The 25,358-nt window shown below is 41.4% G+C and overlaps 2 protein-coding genes and 2 long non-coding RNA genes across 4 annotated transcripts; 2 read left to right on the top strand and 2 right to left on the bottom strand.

The window, feature by feature from the left end:
- The first annotated feature begins 5 nt into the window (after window positions 1-5).
- On the top strand, window positions 6-4,427 carry mettl3 (methyltransferase like 3). The gene is given in 12 exon segments (XM_018704194.2): window positions 6-229; window positions 691-851; window positions 853-882; window positions 1,016-1,480; window positions 1,561-1,736; window positions 2,272-2,485; window positions 2,580-2,767; window positions 3,186-3,224; window positions 3,314-3,422; window positions 3,619-3,684; window positions 3,788-3,900; window positions 3,994-4,427. Coding segments are annotated over 12 exon segments (1,779 nt in total). The 5' UTR covers window positions 6-126; the 3' UTR covers window positions 4,109-4,427.
- Window positions 4,368-10,544, bottom strand: LOC108902413 (uncharacterized). Its single transcript, XR_001964070.2, has 3 exons — window positions 10,350-10,544; window positions 5,708-5,803; window positions 4,368-5,593 (listed from the first exon to the last, which is right to left on the bottom strand). It is a non-coding gene; the product is annotated as an uncharacterized LOC108902413 (long non-coding RNA).
- On the top strand, window positions 5,826-20,553 carry LOC108902417 (uncharacterized). The gene is made up of 3 exons (XR_007814525.1): window positions 5,826-7,681; window positions 11,029-11,075; window positions 20,047-20,553. It is a non-coding gene; the product is annotated as an uncharacterized LOC108902417 (long non-coding RNA).
- Window positions 20,266-25,318, bottom strand: tm4sf5 (transmembrane 4 L six family member 5). Its single transcript, XM_018704240.2, is given in 6 exon segments — window positions 20,266-20,686; window positions 21,147-21,339; window positions 22,757-22,899; window positions 23,477-23,557; window positions 24,965-25,045; window positions 25,047-25,318. Coding segments are annotated over 6 exon segments (609 nt in total). The 5' UTR covers window positions 25,140-25,318; the 3' UTR covers window positions 20,266-20,668.
- Between the last annotated feature and the right edge of the window lie 40 nt (window positions 25,319-25,358).

Below are 25,358 nucleotides of genomic sequence, written 5' to 3' on the forward strand. Positions count from 1 at the left end.
GACACTTTTTCGCCGCGCACCATACATTCTTCTATCATCACAGGGCGGACAGCGGCTAATTTCTGCCGTGAAGCCGTCCAGTGTGGCCGGTGTTTGTGTTTTTGTCGCTGCTGAACCCAGTTCGTCATGTCGGACACATGGAGCAACATCCAGGCGCACAAGAAGCAGCTGGACTCTCTGCGGGAGAGGCTGCAGAGGCGGCGGAAAGACCCAGCGCAGCTGTCCGCGGGTACGTTCAGACCGGACAGCGGGTACCAGCGGGGCGGCAAATACAGTTATTGTTTTCGTTATTAGTGATCAATTAGTTATTGAATCAATCCAGTTAATTATTGACTCAATTTATTGCCGTGGAGAGAAATGTGAAGTTGTCACCAGAGGCCACAGTCTTAATATTACTTTTACTAGAATTGGTAATACTGTGAACTTTCAATCAAAAAATGATCACAACAATGGGGAAGCTGTCAGACTTTAACTTACTCCAGATGTGAGTTATATGTTACTTTCTGCCCATCGGCTAAATCCTCAGTTATGATTCGTTGGTAGTTCTGCTCTATAAAATGAAACATGCTCTACATGTTTCTCTATTTTTACTCACGTTTTTCTTGACATGGTCACAACTGAAACTTCTGAAAATGGCTTCACTTTGCTTATTCCTTAACCTCTTTTGTCCCTCCCTCTTTTGTTTTGTAGAAGGCGGCGGCAGCACAGACTGTTCCACAGCGAGGAGTGACAGCCCGGCTCCATCAGCTCCGTTCACCTCACAGGAGGAGACAGAAAAACCACCAGACCCAGAACTGGAGAAGAGACTGCTGGGATATCTGTCTGATCTGAGTCTCTCGCTGCCCACAGATCTCTCTCACGATCACAAATGAACTCAACAGTGTGAGTCTTTGTTTGTGAGTCCAAGAATTTAATATAGAAAAGTCACGTTAAAGCCATCTTAACTGTATCATATTAACAGCTTAGTATTGCTGCCTTATCAATTCATCATCTTCTTTTTCTTTGATGCTCACAGTCTGAATCAGCTGTCAGTCATGGATGCATCCAGAGTCTGCTGCTCAAATTCTCAGCTCAGGAGCTCATCGAGGTGCGGCAGTCCACCTTGGCCTCCTCTTCTACAACTTCCTCCTCCACCTCCTCCTCCACAGTTGTCATAGCCGTGGACCACACAAAACTATGGGCTATGATTGGGTCTGGGGCTGGAGCCCAGAGGACCGGAGTCAAGAGGAAAACAGAAGACCAAACCCACAACAAAAGAGCAGCAGGCTTCTCGCCCTCACTACAGAGCTCCGCTTCCCCACCGCACTCCTCCTCCACCTCCCTGACGCCGGCGTCCTCCTCACAGCTGGCAGGGCCCTCAGCGTCAGGGAGCGGGGCTGAGAAGAAGGGCAGGAGCAGTAAAAGCCAGTCGTCTCACGTGGACATGGAGATCGAGAGCCTCCTGAACCAACAGTCCACAAAAGAGCAGCAGAGCAAGAAGGTAAGAGCGATGATTATGATCAGGCAAATTTGGAGGTTTGATAACTATTACGGTATCACGTGAATGTTATTTGTGCGTAGGTGAGCAGAGAGATTCTGGAGCTGCTCAACGCCAGCACAGCCAAGGAGCAGTCCATCGTGGAGAAGTTCCGGTCTCGCGGCCGAGCTCAGGTCCAAGAGTTCTGTGACCACGGGACCAAAGAGGAGTGTGTACGCTCTGGGGACACACCTCAGCCATGCACTAAGTTACACTTCCGGTCAGTGCTCCTCAGCATTCATTTTTAACTTCTTTCCTCTGTATTTATCTCAGCTGACACAGTGAAATCCTTTTATCAGAAAGTTTACAGCAGATACCTCAGACTGATTTTGACTTTGTTTTTTTATCCTGCCATTAACAACCTACATATAACATGCTGCTAAAAATGATTTAAAATTAAAAAAAAAAAAATAAAAAAATAAAAAGATTAGTAACAATTTAGATAATGATTTTGAATTGAACATCAGTGTTTAACAATTTGACCTGAAGAGGGCACTGTAATCAAGGTAAAGACAGATATTGCATCTTGTTTTTTGGATTTGTCTAAAACATATATAATTTGTGGAGTAAACAAAATAAGGGAAAATCATTCATAAGTAATTTTTTTCCCTTCCATGTTTTTATTTCATATTTATATTTCATATTTTCATTTTGTTACAAAGTAGTGGAGCATTTTTTGTTGAATTTAATTCAAATGACATTACACAAACGTGTATGAGGGTGTTTTATTTTGTTATGTATATTTTCTCATTCAGTCGCATCATCAACAAACACACGGACGAGAGCCTCGGCGACTGCTCCTTCCTCAACACCTGTTTCCACATGGACACCTGCAAATACGTCCACTATGAGATCGACAGTCCTCCAGAGGCTGAGGGGAGTCTGCTGGGGCCCCAGGCGGGCACCGCGGAGCTCGGCCTCCACGCAGGAGACGCCGACAGCAACGTGGGCAAACTGTTCCCTTCACAGGTGAGGAAGAGGATGGAGAGATGAGGAAAGAAGGCGTGTAAGAGAGCAAGAAATAGATGGATCTTGATGTTTTCATATATGTTTTAATTTCCAGTGGATCTGCTGTGATATCCGCTACCTGGACGTTTCCATCCTGGGTAAGTTTGCTGTTGTGATGGCCGACCCTCCTTGGGATATCCACATGGAGCTGCCCTATGGTACACTGACTGATGACGAGATGAGAAAACTCAACATCCCCATACTGCAGGACGATGGCTTCCTTTTCCTCTGGGTCACTGGCAGGTAACTAAAACAAGTTCAGGAAGCGAGTGATCGGCTTCTTGATATCTAGAAATTTAGCAGCAGGAAAGATCAGGGGTAAATGTCCTTCTAGTGGTTATAACCTTGGTTAACAGGGAGGTCTAGGTCTTCATGTGACCACAGCAAGGAAGTTTTTCCGTGTGTCCATCCACAACTTGGTGTCCCACGGTGTCAGTATGACAAGCACTTGCACCAAGCACTAACTTATCTGGTTTGTAAAGAACATCAGAAAGATTTTTTTCTTCAGCTGTGACTTTTAGTTTTTCTGCTCTGCTCTATACGCTACAAAATGTCCTGTAGAACCAATACATAATCTGAAAGAAAAATAGAGTGTGTATACAAGTATTGCACATTTGTTCTCTCAAACTCATCATCTGCCCTTCTTCTCCTCTTCTTACAGAGCTATGGAGTTGGGCAGGGAGTGCCTCAGTCTTTGGGGGTAAGTCTTTTCCTCCTGTGCATCTCCCACCATTAATCATCATTTTGGTACGACACTGTTTGCATATTTGCTCTCTTTACCTCTCTCAGTTACGAGCGTGTGGATGAAATCATATGGGTAAAAACCAATCAGCTTCAGAGAATCATTCGCACTGGGAGGACCGGCCATTGGCTCAATCACGGGAAGGAGCACTGTCTGGTATGTTTACATCATTTTTTATACTAGATTTTAATCTGTTTCAGTTACAAGTGCATGAATCTACTCAGCTCCAAGCTTGCACCGTCTTACCTCTTGAGGAAAGGAATCTCATTTTTTGTGAGCATGCCTGCCAAAGCGTGTCTGATATGTGCATGTCTGCAGTGAACAACAGACCATGTGGGTTGTTTCTCCTCAGGTGGGTGTAAAGGGAAACCCTCAGGGATTCAACAGAGGTTTGGATTGCGATGTCATTGTGGCTGAGGTACATGACTGTATCTTCTATCATACATACTGCAGTTAACCCATATGACTCCTCAAGCCTGAAAAATTAGCTTCATTAAACTCACACACACTCTCTCTCCCAGGTTCGCTCCACCAGTCACAAACCAGATGAAATCTATGGCATGATAGAGAGACTCTCACCCGGCACCAGGAAGATTGAGCTGTTCGGTCGACCCCACAACGTCCAGCCCAACTGGTAACATACTGTCATGCTTTAATATGAAAGAAAACTGCTCTACATGTTATACATGTACTAATCGTGCCTTTCCCCCTGTTGCTTCCCTTCTAGGATAACTCTTGGAAACCAGCTTGATGGCATTCACCTTTTGGATCCTGAGGTTGTGGCTCGGTTCAAGAAGCGATATCCAGACGGCGTCATCTCCAAACCCAAAAACATGCAGTGATGAGATCATCTGTGGTCACAGGTCTGGAGAAGTTTGTCTATAGATAGTTTTTTGTTTATTTTTTATACCAGCGTACTGATTTTTTAAAAAAAATAAATATTGTTACCAAGATACATTGTCTTGGTTAACAGATGAAGCCACATGAAAAAGCAATGTGAATTACTTTTGGAGTTTTCATCACTTCTGTGCATTAATGTATGTGATCTCCATATTTAATGCTGCAACACTTCACATTCACCACCAATAAAAACACAGGAGGCATTTTTAATGTACATTGTTATTATTTTGTTAGTAAAGAATAAAGATACTTTTCTTTTGATTTACTGTGGATATGAATAGCTGATAATTGGTTTTGCATCAACACTGACGTTTCAAATTTCAGCAGGTTTTTCACAGTCATTTGGGATCAGCACTTACATTCATATCTGTTCATTTGAGGCGAATACAGAACCCAGTTCATCACACAACTCTGCACTTAGGGTTTGTTAAAAAGTTAATACATTTTAATATCAAATGCAATCTGGAGTGTTTTAATTACAAAAATATAAACAAAAAGAAGTTAGCCAGAATGAGCTGAAGCCAAGTATGAGTCACAAAATACCCAATAGAAATGTAATACTCCGTGCAGCTTAGTTTACTTATTCTTGTCCAGAGAGGAGCTAACTAGAGGCAGCAGCTGAACATCCTAAAACCTGCAAACATTATACAAGGCCTCAACATGACCCTTTTGCATATGTGGTAGGATTCGGGTTGATACTAAAGCTAATTTGTTTCTGTTCTGTAATATTTCACTATTAGTGTGCAGGGTTTTGTATCATCTCCAAATTGAAATAAAACTGTAATTTTCAAACAGTAGAAAAACAAAAACTCTCCACCAACCCCGCCCCAAGAAAGAAACACAAAAAAATAATGCACTTCCTGGTAGTGAAATTTTGTAAACAAGTCTCTATGTTGTCTTCTCTTTCATCAATACTATGTCCACTTGGACAGTGGGTCCACTCCTTTTAAGTCTTCTGAAATCTTAATGCACTGAGACTGGAAACCGAGTCCATTTCAGTCTGTTTTCACCTGTCCCTTGTCGAATCTGATTCATCATCAAGTTTTTTGTTGGAAGCAAGGACCGAGGGGTTAAAATGCAAATTGCAGCCTGTTCGCAACTAACTGTGTTGATCACATCTAAAGGCGACGACAGATGGATTTGCTCAGCTATCAGACGCCCAGGTTCCGCGCCACAGGCTCCGAGCATGAGTGAGCGATGGAAAACTTTGATACTGGAGTCCTTTTATCTCCTCTTGCAGCCCCCCGTCCTCCTCAGTAGGTGGCATCCACTGCGTTGATGTTGCTGTCCAGCTGGTGCCTGAAAGACAGCCTGGCCTTGGTGGAGAAATAGATTTGGGAGCCCCGACTGAGGCTTCCTGCTCCTTCACTGTCGCTACCCCAGGATGTCGTAGGAGGACAGGCGGGGCTTCATCTCCTCAATGGGAACTGAGGGATGGAAGACAGAAAGTCAGGCTTTATCAGGCCGCACTATCATGACATGGCTGTGTATTTGCTCTACATTTGATTTTCTTGAACAGTCGGACTGTAGCCGCTCCTCACCTGAGGCCGGGGGGCACTGCCTGCTCTTGCAGCGCTCTTTACAGCGTCTGTAGAAAGGAAAACACTGCAGCATCTTCACACCCATGACAGAGACGTCTGTAAAGAGAGGAGAGTGAACTCATAAATAAATATACAAGAGGTGGCAAAAACTAAATCAACAAAAAATGTACAGCATTCCCTTTGAGAGTGACATACTCTCAAATATGAAGTAAACAGTGCATTAGAATACATAATAAAGCATTTCCCAGCACGCTCAGCTCCCTTACAGCCCACATTTAAGATGCCTTATCACAGGTCTGAGTTTCCAGGCCCACTGACAGCTCCTCATCTCCTCACCAGGTTGCAGTTTAATGCAATTATGATCCTGTACTCTGGCGACAGGATCACCTAATGTAAGCTGACAGTATCACTGAATGGCATGGTGGCCCAGCAGCCAGCCAGTGAGTCACTGTTAACAGTGCCATCATCATCATCATCCTGCGCACCGTCTAATCCTGGAAAAGGACGTCAATGGGCTACACCAGGCAGAGAAATTGATAAGCCCTCCTCTGACAACCAAACACAGATTACACAGAGGTCATCTGATGTATGCGAGTAATGATTAACGCAGAGAAGTGGATTCCTCAACTTTTCCATTTGAAGAACACTAAAAACTTTTGTCCCCATACTTTTCCCTCTCAGCCAGCAACTAATCTTTGCATTGTGGGAGTTCATTCAACCCGCAGAATCAAGCAGGACTCAGCCAGTAGCTGCTTTACATCTGTACTCAACCTTGACCCATCCTACTGCAGATCTAGACCTAAATCTGCCCTGAAAATACAGCCAGTCTTTGATTTAACACTGCAGGTAATGTGGATCTCAGCAACTTCACAGAAAAATGTCCTTATTTCCCTGAGAATCATCCTTCTATGTGTGGCACCTCTGAGTGATAAAATAAAGCCAGGGCCACACGACAGTGCCAAGCTGTATTTGCTGAGAGTGAAAAAAAGTATTTATTATAGTCTAATCAGGTTAAGAAATAGGTCAGGGGAAATGGAGCAGAGCGAAGTGATGGATCTCAACTGTTTCTATTGTAAATGTGAAGTGTAGATTTAAAGCTTCTACTGCATATTAACAAAACTTTGATGTATATCTACATGATCAAACATCAGAAGTCTCAGACACAGTCTAATAAACAGTTATAACAACTGCATAACCCACTGTATAAACCATTTAAGTCCATTATAAAAAAAAACCATAAATAACTCATGGGTTACAAAATGAGGTTTTTCCTTAATGGGACCTGAACTGTTAAGTCCAAGTTTTTTTCTCTTTTGTAAAGCCTCTATTTAAGAAATATGCCCTTTACACACTCACACACTCTCACATGTATATTCATATACAACAGTGACACATTATCTATCTGGGGGAGTTGCCACAAAAGTAGACAGGAGTGGCACAACTACAAAGAGTTGCAAAACAACTACAGAGAGATGTGAGATGGTCATAAAGAAAAGCCAGAGGACTGTAAAGAGATGCAAAACAAGATGGAAAACTGCCAAAAAAAAGACACAAAACAACCACGGAGAGACACAAAATGACTACAGAGGCACAAAGGCCCCACACCCCCTTTCAAAAGTTTCTAAATCTGCCCCTGCATCTACCAATGTTTGTCACGGCACTAAATTCATTAGTGCACTTCCTACCCAGCAGTGTCTGAAATAATCTGTCAGTCTAGTGTGATAACCCACAGAGCACCATTGTTCAATAATCAGAGGGAAAGATGTGGATATCTGATGACAAACAGTAAACTGTGATTGCAACATAAAGGAGAGCACTGTTGGGCTAACATCTTTTTCCTTTTTTCTCAATGTTTACTGACGATTCCTCGTGCTGCTCGACTCGGCGAGGCAGTTTCACGGAGACGTGACGGCTCACGCATACACACAGAGTCACAGAGCTGCTGCAGCACATTGCAAATGAGACCTGTGTCCAGTAAGTGAAAAACTCTGTCTCTAATTTCACATTCGCACAGGAAAAGCTCTTTTTTCCTCTTCCATTTCTTAACCATCTAATGCACCTCCCTTCTCCGTTTCACTCAGGTGTGCCTCTGAAATCTTATCCCATTTACAGACACATTGAATCTATTATAGTAGGGTCAGTTTAGAAGTTCTGCTGGTAAGATGAGAACTCACAGTATAGCACACATTGTAAAGAAGAAAGAACAAGGACGGTACAGACTGACCAGGTTTTTCCCAGCTATTGCACAGAGATGAGTAATTCTCCCTGCTGTAATAACTCGGCAATCCTACACTTTTTTCCTCATCAAAACTAGCGTGCAAAGTAGTTCTCACACACACAAACACACAATATTAAGGCCCTGGTCAGTGGTGAGGAATTTTGGACTAAGATCATGATTGGTTGTGGGGGTCTGGCAGCAGCCTGGGAGCCTGGAGGAGAAAAACAACCTCAGATGGCAAACACACGCACACATACACACACACACACACACACACACACACACACACACACAGAAAGCTCAGAGACAGTACCCACATTGACCACAGAAAGAAAAACTAGAAGAGAAGAGGAAGAGATAGATCTGAGGTTATGGGTAAAAAGCAGAGAAGAAGAAGACAAAAAATACTGCTCTGAACTTGACCTCTTTTTCTCCATGTTTTTCTCAAACTGGAGGCCTCAGCCTTCAGGCAGCCGATGTGAGCAACGTGCAGCCCCAGAATAATGCGGTTTTACTTGTTTAATCAGTGGTGACCTGCTAATGGAGCTAAAAATTGTGCAATCCCTCTAGAGAAATATTAGTGAGTGGCTTTTTGCTTCTGACTTATTATCTGTGTTGTGTCACGTGCAGTGGGGTTTCATCACTTTGAGTGCATGTTTGTGCTTGTGTATGTTTGCAAGGGACATTTGTGGGGAGTTAAGCTACTTAAACATGCCTGTTGAGCATGATCCCTGCATATATTTCCCCTACTTTTACACATCAGTCCAAGTCTTGTCTGAGCAAACCCCTGAAAGCTGTCCCCTCTGTCCACTCTAAAGTTCCTTATCAGCTTTGTAAACAATGTTAAAACAAGCAGTGGAGCACATATGCTTACAGTAACGCGATAAGAATCTTCCCACAGCTCCACATTTCCACGCAACCAACCCTTTTTTACAGCCAGTCCCTGGGGGCTTTATGGAAAAAAGTGCAGTCCTCTTTCATTTATGTTCATCGCAGACATTGTATAAAGCAGCTTTTATGTATTTTTGGAGTTCTAACACAACAGACTGATCAGATAATGGCCATGAGTTAATGTCACTGATGGAAAGAAACTAAGTACATCTACTCAAGTACTGTGTTTGAGTACACATTTAAGGTACTTGTACACTCATTTTATGCAACTTTATACTTTGTACTTTTATGCAACATAACACTATCGTATAAAATATAATCTGTTGTTATTGATTAAACTATACAGTAAAAAACAAAGTTGTTCAAATCTGCTCTACCACAACTAGCTACACTTGCTGATATTATTGTACTTTACCTAAGAGTAAGTATGAATGCAGGGTGGTTAGGGACTGTATGAAAATGATTGGGGTGCTGAATGAATGTTTTACTCAGTAAATAACTCTATGCCCCCCACAGGGTGAAACCTCCTCTTGACATCTTCCCCATAACATGTTAAAATAACCTAAGAACATAAAGTTGGTGCAGCTTGTTTAATCATGTGCCTCAGTGTAAACTTAATGGAACCTCTTGATTTGTGCCATCATTGTATACAACAATAAAACCCTATATACAAAGATAGACCTGTTGAAGAAGGCATACAGAAAAAAAATGAAAGCAGCACCCGCCCCCTTTTCTTACCTCTCTGTACCCCCTAATAATTTTCGTACAGTCCCTGACCTGTAATTGAGCTGCCTATATGCACACTGTGGTATTATCACCGCTGGATTTGCACGTTTTGTCTTATTAATACACTTTTAATTTGCATGTTAATATGCTACATTACACATGTATGTAATGCCAAAACTTGAAGAGCTCGTGCGCGCGGGACGTGGAGGCCTTTGTGCGCGTGCGTGTGGAAGGCTGAATGAGAAGCTGCGCCAGACAGGCTAATCTGAGCTTTCCTCTAGATCACTACGCATCACTTGTCTCTCCTCTGTCTCCTTGGGATAAACTATTAAAGACTTGTTTGTTGACACAATTGAAATTTGAGGAAGTGGAAGATTGCAGCGTTCGCTTATTTCAGTGTGAAATGCAGCCTGAAGGAGACACATCGCGTTGCTCGATGTCAATTAAACTGGCAGTCTGGACAGTTAGAGAACAATAGGTGAGGTATTCAAGCGAGCAGGATAAAGTTTGACAAGTGGTTTTCACAAACAGTGGCAGAGCATACCAGACTGGCTTATTTATGATCAGGAGCCCTCCCACTGACTGACACACCTCCTGCTCCAAAACCAAAAAAGCAACCCTTGACACTTGAGCTGTTTTGATAAGAGAGACTTACATGTCAAGTATTATATTCATCCTGAGCCTTTATCTCGCTTTAAAGGAGCTTTTAGAAATCCTGAGCCGCAGTGAAGTAGCATGCAGAAAGCTGCAGTTTCATAAAAAAAGACCCTTTAAATCCAGGTTTATATGTTAGATGGTATTACCTACCTGGTGGAACAACCTTGTAGACAGGCAGTTGGAAACGGGTATTCTTGATAACTCCCCAGCTACAACACGACTAGTGTCCCTTCATCTGAGTGTCCCTCCCTCATTAAAATGTGGTACAGTGCGTGTCCTCGGAGCGCTGCCCGGTACTGCACGTCCTGGCGCGTCCTTATTGGCAATGGAAAGGTTTCTGTGGCGCGGGGCGACTGAACTTTAAATAGCTAATCCCCGGAGCATGGTGAGTGGACACGCCTGCTTTCTCTCACCCTCCCCTCCCCTCTCCTCTCTCCCTCCTGCTTTCTCTCCTCCTGTCTGCTCTCCCTCCCTCTGGGCTCCTCTCCTCCTCCTCTGCCTCTCACCCATCCCACATACTGTACACACTTTCTCCTGCATGCGTTGCTTTGTTTTGCCTCCACATATTTGTTGATACAGACAGCACAAGTTAATCAGAAATAGCTTCAGCTGTATAAATAGCTTTCCTTCCTTGTAATGTTGAGTAAATGTCGTGTGCAAACAGAATTACTCTTTGAAATCATGAATCAAGGTGATTTAACCTCTCAAACTATGATCAAGAGGAGTTCTTGTTTGCTGTAAAAGAGTATTAATCACTGATAAAGTAATCTTTTAACCTTATTCTGACTCATGTAAGTACTTTTTTTTCTTTCTTCATTGTCCTTTTTAGAGAGGTCAGAGGTCACCATCAACAGTAAGACATCATCCCTGGTACAGGTAGGATTGCGTTTTTCTTCCCTCCTATATTTAAATGTATTTTTCAGACTGTAGTGGTTGTTCAATAGTTTTGTAAAGTTCAAGTGATTCACCATTATTATTATTATTATCATTATTATGGGACTGTGTCATATTTCTAAATAAGCTAATCTAATCGCAAAACAACTGGATAAATATAATATAAAACTTTGCATGTGCAAGTTGCCTTAAAATACACATCCAGGCCTGTATGAGCAAGAAAATGATGCTTTCTTTGATGAAAATGTGACATGAAGGTCATAAGATCAGACATAATTTGACAAGAGGAAGGAAGCTGGGACAGTGAATGCACATTACCTTCACCTTATGTCAGTTCCCAACGCATGTAAGCAAAATTCCTGCTTTCTCTTATTTAACCACAAACAAAACTTCAGCATGACCCTCACCACAGTGTCTTTCATTGGCTATTTAAAGCACATAATGTTCAGTCTGAAAGATGTGAATGTGAGACAGAAGTGTTTAAGCAATGGAAGAAAGGGACACCTAGCTGTGGAAGGAAATCCCTATCCTGTTAGAGTGAGAGGGTTTTAGTCTGAAGTGGATCAAACCTACCGAGAAGAATTAACCACTAGCAGTCACAGATACTTTAGGTGACAGTGGGACTCTCTTGGTCTGCCTCGTTTTACCTTTTTAACCCACTTTTACTCTGAGAGCACTTGAATCTTCATTTAAACAGATTTCTTGCTCATACAGATCTCACTTTGAGAAGAAATCCTACATCTTACAACCTGTTTCTTGGCTCATGTCTGCCAAACACCCACTCAACATTTCGAAATATTATAGTGACAGTCATACAATGTAACAAATATAACCTTCTCAGTATAGGTAAATCATGCTTTCAAGGAATAAAGGTGTGGCCCGATGCTGAGTGAGTGAGTCACACAGAGCTGGTTGCAGCCAGCTGGTTGACGTTGCTTTGCCCTCATGTGTATATGCAATGTACAGTACGTGTGAACACACAGCACTTCAAAATGTCCCAGATTGCCTCAACATCAGCTTAGTTTACACTGTAGCTGCAGACCATGTGGGTGTGAGCCAACGTAAGGCTGGAAACCAAATTATTTGTTATATTGTCAAGAAGAAAAACTTGGGGAAAAAAATTAAATATGACTTAAAAGACACTGTTTCAGAGCCTGACAGCTCTAAATGGGAATCTTCCCACATACCCACCCTATGAAGTCAGGTGTAGATACATGAAATCCTGGCTCCCTTTTGGCTCATTAGATGGTTTATTGCTGTTTATTAGCTCTCTGGCCTGGGTTTAAGGCTTATTGAGGCCAGTCCATTGGTTGCAGGGATGTGGTCTGGTGGAAATTTACCCAGATGAATTCTCAGAGTGAGTCTGAGCCTGCTGGTGAGAAATCACCCAGGAAACAGTCTGTGTAGCAGCAGGCACATTTCTAAAGCTGTTCCTGTACTTGTTCTGTGAGCTTTGATTGTGGCCGATGGTGCATCTAGTAAATACTGACTTGAAGGGGCTGAATGTTTATACAGTCACTTATTTTACATTATATATTTTTAATTAATTAATTCACATCACGTTGTAGAAATGTGTTTTCACTTGGACATGGAAGAGTTTTTTTTGTACATTTTGTGAAAAAATTAATGGTAACCATGATTTCCATTAAATGTAATAAAAGGGGAAAAGATCCAGGGAAATGAAACTTTTTATAGCATCATCTGAATCACAGATTTTTGATTTGTAGTTTTGAATGTAAACAACAGCAAAGGCATTCCATTTAGAATGTCAAAATGATAGGACTATGATGTCATCATAGACATCACTGGTCTCCACTGTATATAAGACGGCAGTTCTTCAGAATGCCACGTTATTTGGAACCTTTCAGAAAGTGACCCACTACTGAAGAAGAGGACATTTCTCCAAACACAGGCAGACCACGAAAACTGCAACCTTAAAAAACAAGTCAAACCTGACCAAATCACCTAACAAATGGCGAGTTTTACTACTGTACCCCAAAATGGGATGGCCGCTACACAGGTGACAGGTATGTACCAGGACAATGCACTCTGTCAAGTAATTTGTCAACTTCAGAACCTGGCAGAGAAGCTAACAAACCAGGATTTTAAAGATGAGCTGAACCTGGCTAGACTTAAGTCGGAACTCCAGGCAGAAAAACAAAAAAACATGGCACTCGTCGACAAACTTAAGCTCAGCCAAGCGAAGCTCATGGCTGAGCTCCAGGCGGAAAAACTGAAAAACGTGACCCTCAAAGAGGAAATGAAGCTCAGCCGCGCTAAGCTAATGGCTGAGCTCCAGTTGGAGCGGCGAAAAATCACGTTTCTCAGAGAAGACCTGAAGAGTACCCAGACCAAATTTACAACTGAGCTCTACACTGAGAAACAAGCAAATCTGACTCTAAAAGAAGAGCTCCAGGCCGAGAAACGTTCAAACACAGCCCTAATCGACGAACTGAAGCTCAGCCAGGCTACGCTTATGGCTGAGCTCCAGGCTAAGATTTTGGCTGAGCGTCAGGCACAGAGAGACGATGAGGACGAGGACGAATTTGAGTTCAACGATTTGTTTGAGATTGAGCTCTGGCTGGAGAAGCAGGCACGCAAGGATCGCATGGACGCAAAGACGCTCCGCCATAACAGGTACGTGATAGAGCTCAACGTACAGAGAGAGATGAACAAGGAGCTGAAAGAAGAGCTGAAGTTCTCCCAGGATAAGATTATGGTAGCAGAACAGAAAAACAAAGCTCTGAAAAAAGATCTGAAGCTCCTGGTGCAAAAGATGATGGATGACAAGGACGCCCTCCAACAAAAAACTGCGGAGGAAATCAGATGTGTCAAGGAGAAAGCTGCGAAACAAGAAGTGGCTCTGCGGAGAGAGCTGGAGGCCCTGAAAGCCCAGCTCAATGCTCAGCTCTCACCAAACACTGAGCTCTCCGTGGAGCCTGAAGCAGATGAGGAGAAAGAGCAGAAGTCTGAGGAGAATCCAGAGCCTGGAACATCTGAGCCCAAGGAGACAACCACCAAGAGATCAGCCTGGAAGAGAGCCTGCCGCTTTCTGGGCTTGAAAAGACGACAGAGGTGCCACAAGTCAGCGGCGCCTGCATCCACCAGCGACTAAGCTGGTTTCCCCTCCTTCACCCATTGTTAGAAAATAGACCTTTTTGAAAGCCGACATGAGACCGGTCGAGGCAGATGGCCGCCCACCATGAGCCCGGTTCTGCTCAAGGTTTCTTCTCTTCTCTTTCTTTACATGGAGTTAGATGGAGTTTTTCCTTGCCACTGTTGCCAAAGTGCTTGCTCATGGGGGACATTTGGGTCTAATTTAACATTTGACAGGAAAAGCCAGGTGTTCACTGGATGTTCACCTGTGCTGCTCCTGATGTCTGTTACAAAAAGGATCTATTCAATGACATGTCCATCAGAGGTGAATGGAGGGACTACAAAATTACAAACAAAGCAAAGCAACAAAAAAAAAACAACCAAAAAATAAATCAACAAACAAAATTTTCCTGCATCTATTGCTGTTTTTAGTAGGAGTTTGTAATGGAACAGTAAAAATGTCAAATATAGGACCTTGTCTCTGTTGATGAGTCAGGATCAGATATGGAAGGTATTTACACATATTTTTACATGCATTTCACTTAATAACTTTTTGTTATGTAAAACAAAATCAGATGTGTACCAACTGTAAAATGCATTTCGGTTAAGGCAACAACAGTGATTCTGATGTGGTGTCACTGTACTGAACCAATTTTGTCTGTTGGAAAAAATCACATTCGTTGATTAGAGAGAGGAATATGGTCTGTAATACATTTATTAGATTAGATTATACCTGATAAGACATTTTGTTTCAAATTAAATTTAAATCACCAAAAACAGAATAACATGGTTGTCAAAGCAATCCTACAATCTATAATTCTGATGTGCTTTTGCTTATGTCAAAATATAGTATATATTTTTAAGGTGGTTCATAAATTTTGAAATTTAGAAAATCAAGTCCTCTTATTGGTATGAATATTATATATATAAATTATATAAATAATGACAAATTCAGATCAAGAGTAAATGCAAATAACTTTGGTGATGTCGAGAGGACCATTTGGCAGGGCTTTGAAGCTGAACTTGCCTTTCAAAAGACCCTTTATCCAGAAGGTGATTTTAGAATCAAATCCTGGCTTTGCCCCAGTTTCAAACTGCAAATGAAGATAAAAAACTAAATTAGGCTGCAGATAGTTAGATCTGTCTTTTTGTACAGACAGCGAGAGATGTACTGAAGCTGATCGTTGACAATCTGTCAGTGTAGATGAAAGGTTATGTCGCCAACTGTTGCATGTTTTATGGCGGCCTCAAAATCTCTGCCATCTGTGCGAATGTCCAGTGCTACCCCACAGAGACGTGCGGTGTGCACATTCACATCACACATCAGATTTACACCTGTGGATGTGGGTGAAGGACAGACATACTTCAGTGGGACATTGTCTCTAATTTTAAATCTGCTCTGTGTGTATGATTAATAGCAGGGCAGCAGACTTGGATGATATCAGTTGTACAAAGTCATGGTTTTGAATTAAGCATAAAAAACAACATTTAATGGCATCAAAAAAGAAAAATATTGATTGGATTTTGAAGCACAGACGTACTGTTAGTTATTAGACCCTAATTTTAAGTGACTAACTTCTTATTATGAAAGCGTATTAAACAACACCCCTTTTCTTTTTTATGCAACACACTCCAAATTTGCTCTGAGGTTATTGTCGTGCCTCCACAGAAAGTCAAGTGGTCCCTCAGCAGAGTCACCTCTGTGCATTCACACACTTGTTCCTCTCCTTGTAAGGTGACGAGTGTCCCTGCCAGTCTGCTGGTGGCCAGAATATGATTGTGAGGCAACACGGTAGCTTCCTGCGTACCCACACAGAGGCTCAGATATCAGGAACTGAACCACTCCCACTATCCCGCTGGCCTCAAGTGCCATTATGATATCAGGCGCTTTTAGCTGGGGGGGTATTGAAGGTGGACAAACTAGATGGCAAGTGGAAAATGACATTGTCATAATACTGACATCATCCCTTGTGAATTGTATGTCCCTCTGGTAATATAATCCCTCAGTGGCACTGCTCCATTGGCCGACAGACAGGAATAGCAGGGCTGTGAACGTGCAGCAAGGACGTAGACAGAAAAAGAACAAGAGACATAGAGAGGGGGTCACGTACGTGGCTCCAACTCAAATCACTGACTTAAAGTAAACCATGCATAAGTAAAACTCCTCAGTCAGAGGTTAAAAAAAATCTATTAAAACAACTGGTAGAAGTACAGATGTGCTGTATGTCTCAGAAATATATTATAGTGGAAGGAAAATATGATTTGTTGTAGCTCAGTTGGTAAATAAAATTAAATGGCTGCAATAAAAGGGCTACATTACATATACAGTACAGTTAAGTAGTTGCACGACTAAGTCATGAGATACTTAAAAAATAACAATTTCAACAACTATAGGGGTCAAAGCAGGAGGTCAGTTTGAGCTTTTTATACATTCATTTCAATAGAGTGTGTTCTCAGGCAGGTGGTAATGAGTTTCATTTAAAAAGTACTTCCCCTCAAAATCAAAATAAAAGAAAAAGTAAACAAAGGTTATCAGCCCCATGTGTTATGCAAGGATTGTACTGTGTTAAAATAAATGTTTCATAAAAAGGGCCTGGGATCTGTTCTCTCATTCAGGCCTCACCAGTTTACAAAAACAAAAAACAGTTTACAATTTAAATACAAAAAACGATTCCTCTTTGGAGTTGTGTGTGTTTGCAGTTTACTGTTTTGTTACATTTTGTCTGTGTATGGTTCAAGTCACCTGTTTACAACCTGTTCAACCCTCAACCATAGCCAAACATTATGAGAAGTCAGAGAAAAATAAGCATTATTTTCTGTAGCTTTATTCTTTCCTGTCTTTCCTGTTATTCATTGCAAACGCCTTAAATTTGTATAGAGGCCCCTTATGGAGTCCTGACCCCGAATTTGAAAACCCCTGGTTTAAATCCTAAACCATCTTATTTACTTGAGAAGGATGTGATCTTATGATGAATCAGAAAAGGGAGGTTTAATAGCACAGTTTACACTGAGAGTTACTTAGTTTATGAGTTACAAAACTGGGAATTGTCTCACACCCATGTAATGACATTTAAAACAAGGCTAATTAGATTTTTAAATGCTTCCATGCCTCTGAGACAAATATAGCACTAACCTGCTGGCACTGGAGTGATTTTTAAAAATGTTTTTCCATCTACAGTTAAAGAGAAAATAGTTAAAGAAAAATAAACAGGACAGATGTTAAAATTAATATTTCAGGATGAATAAAATCAGAGACCAAATGAAATTCTGTGTAAACAAACTAAAATCAAGTCTCTGCAAGATCAAACCAGTCCAGTCCTCTGTGAATGTTTACTGCTCCCCACCCTGGGTCCATGCTTTCCCCTCTCGTCCCCCTCCCTCCTCCCTCAAACCTCCAGACATTCCCACACCCAGGGTTTGTTGATTTTCTGTTGATGTTGGCTTGCTTCTGTGGAGCCAGGACCAGGACCGACTGGCTGAGGTCGCTCTCGGCTGGTTCCAGCCTCAGTCATAGTCCTTTATTCTCCTCAGTCTGCCCCTTCCTGTGTACAGTACAATATGTCACTTATCTCATGCTTCTGTAAAATGTCCAGTTTTTATGTCAGCAGTAGAAATTCCTGTGCATTTATTGTTCTCAGTGATTACATTAATCCTGAAGTGCACGGGGGGATGCCTAATCACAGCTGTAACCTACATATCATGCAAATCAGCTGATAATGCTGATGTACTAAATAGACAGTCTGGGGGCAAAGAACAGCTGACTGTCTCTACTCCTCTTCCTCCTGCATTTTTGTGTTATTTGTGAAAATTGATATTTTTTATTTACAGATAACAGCTAGGGAAAATAAATTATGAAATATAGCTTTAGCTTTAGCTAAAAGCCAACTATGTTTCACCAGCTAGCTAACATTAGGCTATAGTGTTCCTGCTTTACATGGTTATTTGGCTGCCGCTATGTGGCAAACAAAGAATCAAAACAGGTCTTAACTCAGTTTGACCAAATACGTCATTTTAAAGGAAAAATTAGGGATGTTCGTTTCCACGTGCATGAGTTGATTTGAACCTGACCCCTCAACAACACAGAGCTATAGTGGATTTGCAGCTTCACTTCAAGTCCTTTCCTCTCTAGCTCCTTTCATGTGGATGCTACCACTATGCTATGATGCAAAAAATACTCTATAATAAGTGACTCTATAATGTCTTGTTGGTAATATGTGGTCCAAGTGTAAAATGTCACATCTCAGTGTTATAATATAGTGCAAGTAACACAGGCACTGTCAGCATCTTTAAGCAATTGTTACCTTGGAGGAAAATGTTCCTGCTCGACTCATATTCAAGGACTGACAAAGAAGCTTCACTTATATATGATGATGTTTGTGATCCTTCTCTGAAATGACATTCTCATTTCACAGGGGGCAAACTCAGTATCAAACATGTCAAAAACAACAAATTCTGGTTACAGAGATGTTTAAAATTAAAATTAAATCGTGTGAAATTTAAGTAAAAAGTAGTAAAAGACTGAATCAGATCTGGACATAGTGATGACATTGTTAAGTGCTCACAGACGTGCTGAATGTGCCTGACTGTCTACTTTGTGGCTTGGCTTGGATCATTCATAGTGTGGTTGACATAATGACTGGGTGGTGGACACCTGCTGAGTTATCAGTTGCGCGTGTCTGAGTCGTGAGTTTGTGTTTGGTCATCGGCTACAGCATGACTGTTGCTTTTATCAGGCTGTGGTTGTTGGTGTACTGCGAAGATCTTGAAGGGAACAGGGAGCACACACATGCTTTTATATAAGCAGCAGGTTAATTTAAAGTATTAAATATCCTCATGTTGCTGTCACCAGGCCATACTGCCTCAATGTCCTGTTTTCCCTCTGCCTTCACTTTATGTCAGTGAAGCCTGAAATGCGGGGATAAAGCAGAAAGGAGGGGCTAATTTTGGGAAAGGGGTACATTTCTAAATAAAGGCCTCACCACAGGGTCTAAATGAGTGCACAGTGTGCAAATAACAGAGGAATTTTGCGCTTCTTTTTGACTCAAGTCCTTTCCTCTCTGTTTTTCGAGGACCTTTCCCCGTCTTTTCAGTCTCCCCCAGAGCATGTGTGCACTTACGTCAGTGTTTGTCCATCTACCATTAAAAAGCACTTTCTTTGCCTCCTTGGATTCTTTCAGAGCGATTTGCATGAGAAGTGGCAGAGAATGGGCCCCTTTCCCATTTTCCTCCCTTTGTCCCACCATTCTTTTATTCCAAATTCTTCTCACTTATGCTCCTTCCTTGCTTTGTGCTGTGCATTATATAAGAGAGCTACATAACACCAGCCAGTCATTTGGCTATCGATTGGTCATGGTGTTGGGCACAGGCCTTATTTCCACAGCTACATAATTTCCCCGCCCTGTCCTGGAAGTATCTGAACACAGGAACAGTCTGAGATCATTTTCACTTGAAAAGTGCAACAGGTTGTACTGTTTCCAAACCAAACTGTGTTTCAGCTGATTGCACACACATACATCATTCTGGCTAAGGCTGTTAATAGAAAGGGTGAAAAATGTTCTGTATTAATGAGGCAAATGAGGCCACTGAAGCAGGCCTAAATGTATTTATTTGTCCTGCCAGGGAGGCTTGTCTTTAGCTTTGAGCTGTAGAGCGCTGGTTGGTCTCTCTCAGGAGACTGCATCTATATTTACCTGGGTGCAGCTCTGCAACAGGCTTTTAACTTGAAAGTTAGGTAACAATTACCACGAAGTCGCTCCATGGCAACAAAAGATTATGGGCTTAACCTGCACCTATGCTAACAGGCACTGGTACAGATTGTGTACTGTTTACGCAGCTGCAGTGTTCACTGTGTCCACAGGGGGCGTTCTGACCTTCGACACTGTCTGGACACATGACAATCCTGTTAGATCTGGCTGTCTGGCTGCACAGTCACTGCATGCAGTGAGTAATTGACAGAGATCTCTCAGTGATTCTGAAGACTGTCTTCAGCTGGATAATCAGAGTTACTCAGTGACAGAGTCAGAGCAGAGGTTTCCATAAAAGAAAAAAGAACTGCAGCAAAGTTTAAACAACAAAGTAATTGAGAATTTCTTTTTAATGTTGATGGTCAGACACATTTTACTAATGATACACAAATCCAATCCTTACAAAACAGCAAATAACATTTAATGAAAATTTCAAATTCATCCCCTTGTGTCATCACAGTCACTTGATGTGTCTATAAAGCAAACAATTATTTACAATTACAGTTTGTGCCATATCTGTCCTGTGAACCCTTCACAACAGCGCTAATTCAGTATTTGTTTGAATGAAGAAGTCAAGAGGAAAGTCAAGCAATACACACAAACCATCAGCAAGAATAAAATTCACACAATAATGGAGTAAGGCTTAAGGCTTAAGCATTAAGGAGTATCAAAAGAAAATCTCATCATGCTTCACAGGGACCCTGGACCCACAGAGCAGGGTGATCTTCTTCACATTTACAACCCACCATCATCCTGCAACGGGACAGAAGTCACATGTTTAATGTAAGTTTTGGACAGGAAGCTTTCAGCTCTCAGATGACTGACAGACCTGTAAATAAATGTGAGTGACATGTTAATGTGTAGACATTTGCTCATGTGTCTGCATTTCCTGAGAAACGCTCAGAGTGTAGCACAATGCTAAGTAATGTTTTGGGTGCTGTGTATCATACATGCAAAATCATACATTAAGCTACTGGTTTATATAGCTGGCTCACTTCCAGCAACCAAACCAGTCAGTACAGAACATGTTGTCTCATACTGATGTGGTCCTATTTGATAAAATAGTCTAAAACTACATTTCTCCCTCTTCTTTAAACCTCTCTGTGTCCTCTGGGGCACACAAATCCTGTTCCAAAGTCACTGTGTGATTTCAAATAATTGCCTTCCTCCACTCCTCCTGTCCTAACTCTGTTTACTTTGGGATTTCACCTACATCTTTGCTGTCGCGACAGTCCCCACAGATGCATCCCAAGCAGCCGTTGACCACCTGGATGCCGCAGAGCACCATCTGCAGCACACCCATGGACAGCAGGATGGAGAAGAGCACGACGTGCCACATCACTACATTGTTAGGGTAGGTGCAGATTGTCCACAGGGTCTGGTTTACAAGGTAGCTGGTGTTACCCCTGAGCAGGAGGACAATAATGAGAGCATAAGCATTGTACATGACACACACAGCATTAATGAAAACATGTGAGGTGGGCCAGGTTTGGGGCGCAGGAAGTAAAAGCTGTGATGACTAAGGTGAGGAAAAATGTGTCAGTAAGGACACAAATGGAAAAAAAAAAATGGGGAAAAAAAGCACATGGAAAATGAAAAGGAGAGGAACTGAGAGAGAAGTGCTGGGTGGAAATATGAAGAGTTTTGTTGGAAGAAAGTGGCATTCAAATGATTAATAGTGGAAAACAGAAGGAACAGTTTGACATTTTGATAAATATTTTCACTCTTCCTCTCTTTTTCATTCTCCAGCATTCAACTGATCTTTCTAATGATTATTGTTTTTGTTGCATGGAGGATGAAGTGGATTGAACTTCAGTTAACATCTATCCACTGCATGTTTGGTAAAAAGGAGATCATCATAGCAGAGAACCATGTAGAAAAACAGAAACAAAAAAGGGGAAACTGAGGTTTGCTTGAGGAAGGACAAACCGAGGTTGAATATTAATATCCCACCATGCACTGAGTAATCAAACTTGGTTCCCTCCCTGTGAACACCAGTGCCCTTTAAACTGCTGTCATCATGGATCAGCAATAGCCTACATATTAACAACATGCATATTATAACATATTAACCATTGTCCCAATCACCTGATGGGTTCCTGTCAGGTGATTCAGTTCTGCCTGTCTGAGCTTGTAAAATGCTTCAGTGGTGCCAACCATGTTATCCCAGCGGCAATATCATTTTGGCTCTGACTTACCTGAAGTCATGCTGTTTTGGAATCAGCAAGGAGATAAAATATGTACAAGACTGAGTATTTCTCTAGTGAAAAAGCCAGTGACCACAGTCTGTAGCTTAACTTGACAATATCAAAGTAATTTCCTTCCAATCAGTAGTAAGCCCTACGGTTTTACATTAGTGTTATTTTACATTTGAAAACTGCATTTTAAAAATACAATAGCACTATGAAGTGGAGTGGTTGTGTAGTCTGACTTCCCAGATTTGTTAAAACAGATTTTCCGACTAAAGCTGCAAATGATACAAACAGATAGGGCTGGTTCAGTCTGCCACCTAGTGGAATTTAAGGATATTACATTCCTATTTTTTATAGCGAGATAAAACTGATCAGCTTCTCTAAGAAAGATAGGGAAGTCCCTTATAGCTGATGAGAAGATAACAGAGATAACAGCAGAACAGATACACAGCAATATACCTGAAAGAATGAGGAGGAACTGCAAAAGGAGATATGAGAGTTTTTTTGTCTGTTTGAGGCTGCAGTATATTTGTCACAGCTCTGTTAGCACCAGGAGATGTTCTATTGTTACGCTGAAGAGCACGGCAATGAAAAGCAGATTTAAAACTACAATGATGTGATGAACACTCACGTGCCCAGATTTTCAAAAGGGTACTCCCACTTGTCATTGGCCAGCCGACACTTGGGTCCAATAGCCAGACCTGCTGAGGCCACACTGGTGCAGTAGATGGCTCCAACCAGGCCAAATGCAGAAGAGAACACAGAGCTCAACATCTGAAGGAAAGATGAGAAAATGCTGCATCATTATGTTGCTGTCGTGTCCTGTCTAAAAGGGACTGGCATCTCTTAGCCCTAGAAATGGGTTCACTGTACAGGGGGCTCTATCCAGTTTTTGCTGTTTACCCATTGATTTTTTTCCCTGTCTGACAATGTTATCTTTCTAATGTGGGACTTTGGGATCCAATTAGGTTGTTATAGTAACCAAGGGCCATACAAATACCTGTTACTTATGAGATTTAAGACTAAAAACATACTCATGTACATCATTCTTGTTGAATAAGATGCAAGAGGAGAATAGAGTTAGTTCTTTTTTAAGAGATATACTTCTGCAAATCATATTAAGCAAAACTTAATGACTTTAAATAGGTTTTTTTTTTTTAGTAAACTCAAAAACTACTTCAGTACAATAAATATAATCCTCTAATAACATAAGGTCTTTATGATGTAGTGCTGATAAAATACACATGGTTCTAGTTTGTCCTTTGGCTTTTGCCTCTTGCCATCCATCATTATCTTGTCCTGTCCCGGCCACAACATGCATATTTCAAATCTTTCAAATGACTGTACTCACCCTGCAACGGTTGCCGCAGCAACCTGTTCCGCAGCAACCCTTGCCCCCAGCCCTGATAGCTGAACAGCTCGGGCACAGCATCTGGAAAGAAAAATGTTGCCTTTAATATGTAGGTTTGGTGTGTGTGTATTTCTGTTTACATAAAGGTGCACACATCTACCTGCAGTTTTGCATTTACACGTGCGCGTCTGTGTGCACTGTCTTATCTCTTAAACCAAATATTTGTGAATCCTGAAGGGAGTTTTACTCTCTTGTCTCAGCAGGCAGTGACATCCCATAGTTAGAGATGGGAAAGAGACCAAATCTCTTTGTCACGGTTCCAAACTGTATTATTACAGAGATAAAGATGTGCCCTTCCTCAAGACTCAAAGGTCCCTCTGATGCATTTTGTGAGATTAAGTATTTATGAATTATTTATTGCCCTTGTCAAATGCCAAGATAGTGTGAGTGGAAACCTACACAATCAGATCTTTGTGTGTGTTTGTCCTTGGTGACGAGGTACAGATGAGATCAGACCATGTTTTATCACTTAGTGTCCAGTGAGGTTAGTTTACCTAAAGGTTCTCCTGTACCACAAGTATCAAAAGTAAAAGTATCCAACACAGATTAAATGAGTGTTCTACCATTACGTATTATATTATATAATCATTATCACAGATACTTATATTTAGTCGAGGTGGAGCTAATTTGATTTTATATATGTTGGGTAGTTTAATCTGTAGCAATGCATCATAATTTGTAAAGTAACTACAGCTGACAAATAAATGCAGTGGAGTAAAAAGTACTGTATTTCTCTCAGATTGTAGCAGAATAGAAGAATAAAGTGAGAATACTGTAGAAAAAGTATGAGTACTTTAAAATTGTACTTGAGTTAACATAGTTTGTTCCTTGTTTGTTTCAAAGTGAAATCTTGCTCACGCTGAGTTTAATGCTCAATGTGAGGATGTTTTTTGTGCCATGACATCAAATGGAAAATTCTCAATATCCCACATACCCTGTAATTCAGCCTGATATATTTTCTTATTTTTAGATGATTAATGATCTGGACTAGAAATTTTTAAAAAATGTTTTGTGAGTCATGACTTTGTTTGACTGCTCAACACGCCTTTGAAGTAATGACCCACTGACACAGGTACAATCTAAGAGATAGCTAGATTAAGATGAATGTGGCTTTCAAGTAATTAAGGTCCACATGAAGTCAAAACCCAGATACGGCCACTGGTTTAAAAAAAGAAAGATCCCAACAAAAATGATAGTAGATGAAACCAAAAAAAATTGAATAAATGACAAAATTATGTTATATCTCTAAAAAACAGTCCTACAGTTATTCCCCCAAAATGATAATACTCAATTAAACTCAATAAAAGCAAGCAATTAAATTTTACAGGTTTACACAAGGCTGAGTAAATGACTGAAAAACACAATAAAACAAACAATAAAACATTCAGCCACACTTTAGATGTACACAGATCATGATTCATTACTTACAAAGAGGCCTCCTCCAATGAGCCCCCCCATGAGCCAGACCTGGAGGGAGATCTGATCATTTTCTAAACTCTTCCCGTCAGGGGAAGAACAGCAGCAAGTTGGAGATCATGCAGATGAAGGCTGAAGGCAGCAGGATCAGGCCCACCAGGCGGGCACACTTCCCTGTACAACACATGGTTTTACCTTTCTTCTCTTATTCTCCGCTCCCTTTCTTTTTCTACTCTCGCTCAGAGGATCTCACCGTCTTCTTAAAATCAGAAGGAAGTCAGTAAAAAGGGGGTGAAACAAAAAAGAGGGAGGTGAATGAGAGTGAGAAGCTCACTGCTGACAGCTCACCCTCTCGCACTGTGAAAGTCAAACACAACCAGTGACAGTTAGAGCAGGAAGGAGAGAG

This window comes from Lates calcarifer, linkage group LG14 (assembly GCF_001640805.2).
Source record: "Lates calcarifer isolate ASB-BC8 linkage group LG14, TLL_Latcal_v3, whole genome shotgun sequence".
In the NCBI taxonomy this organism is placed as follows: domain Eukaryota; kingdom Metazoa; phylum Chordata; class Actinopteri; family Centropomidae; genus Lates; species Lates calcarifer.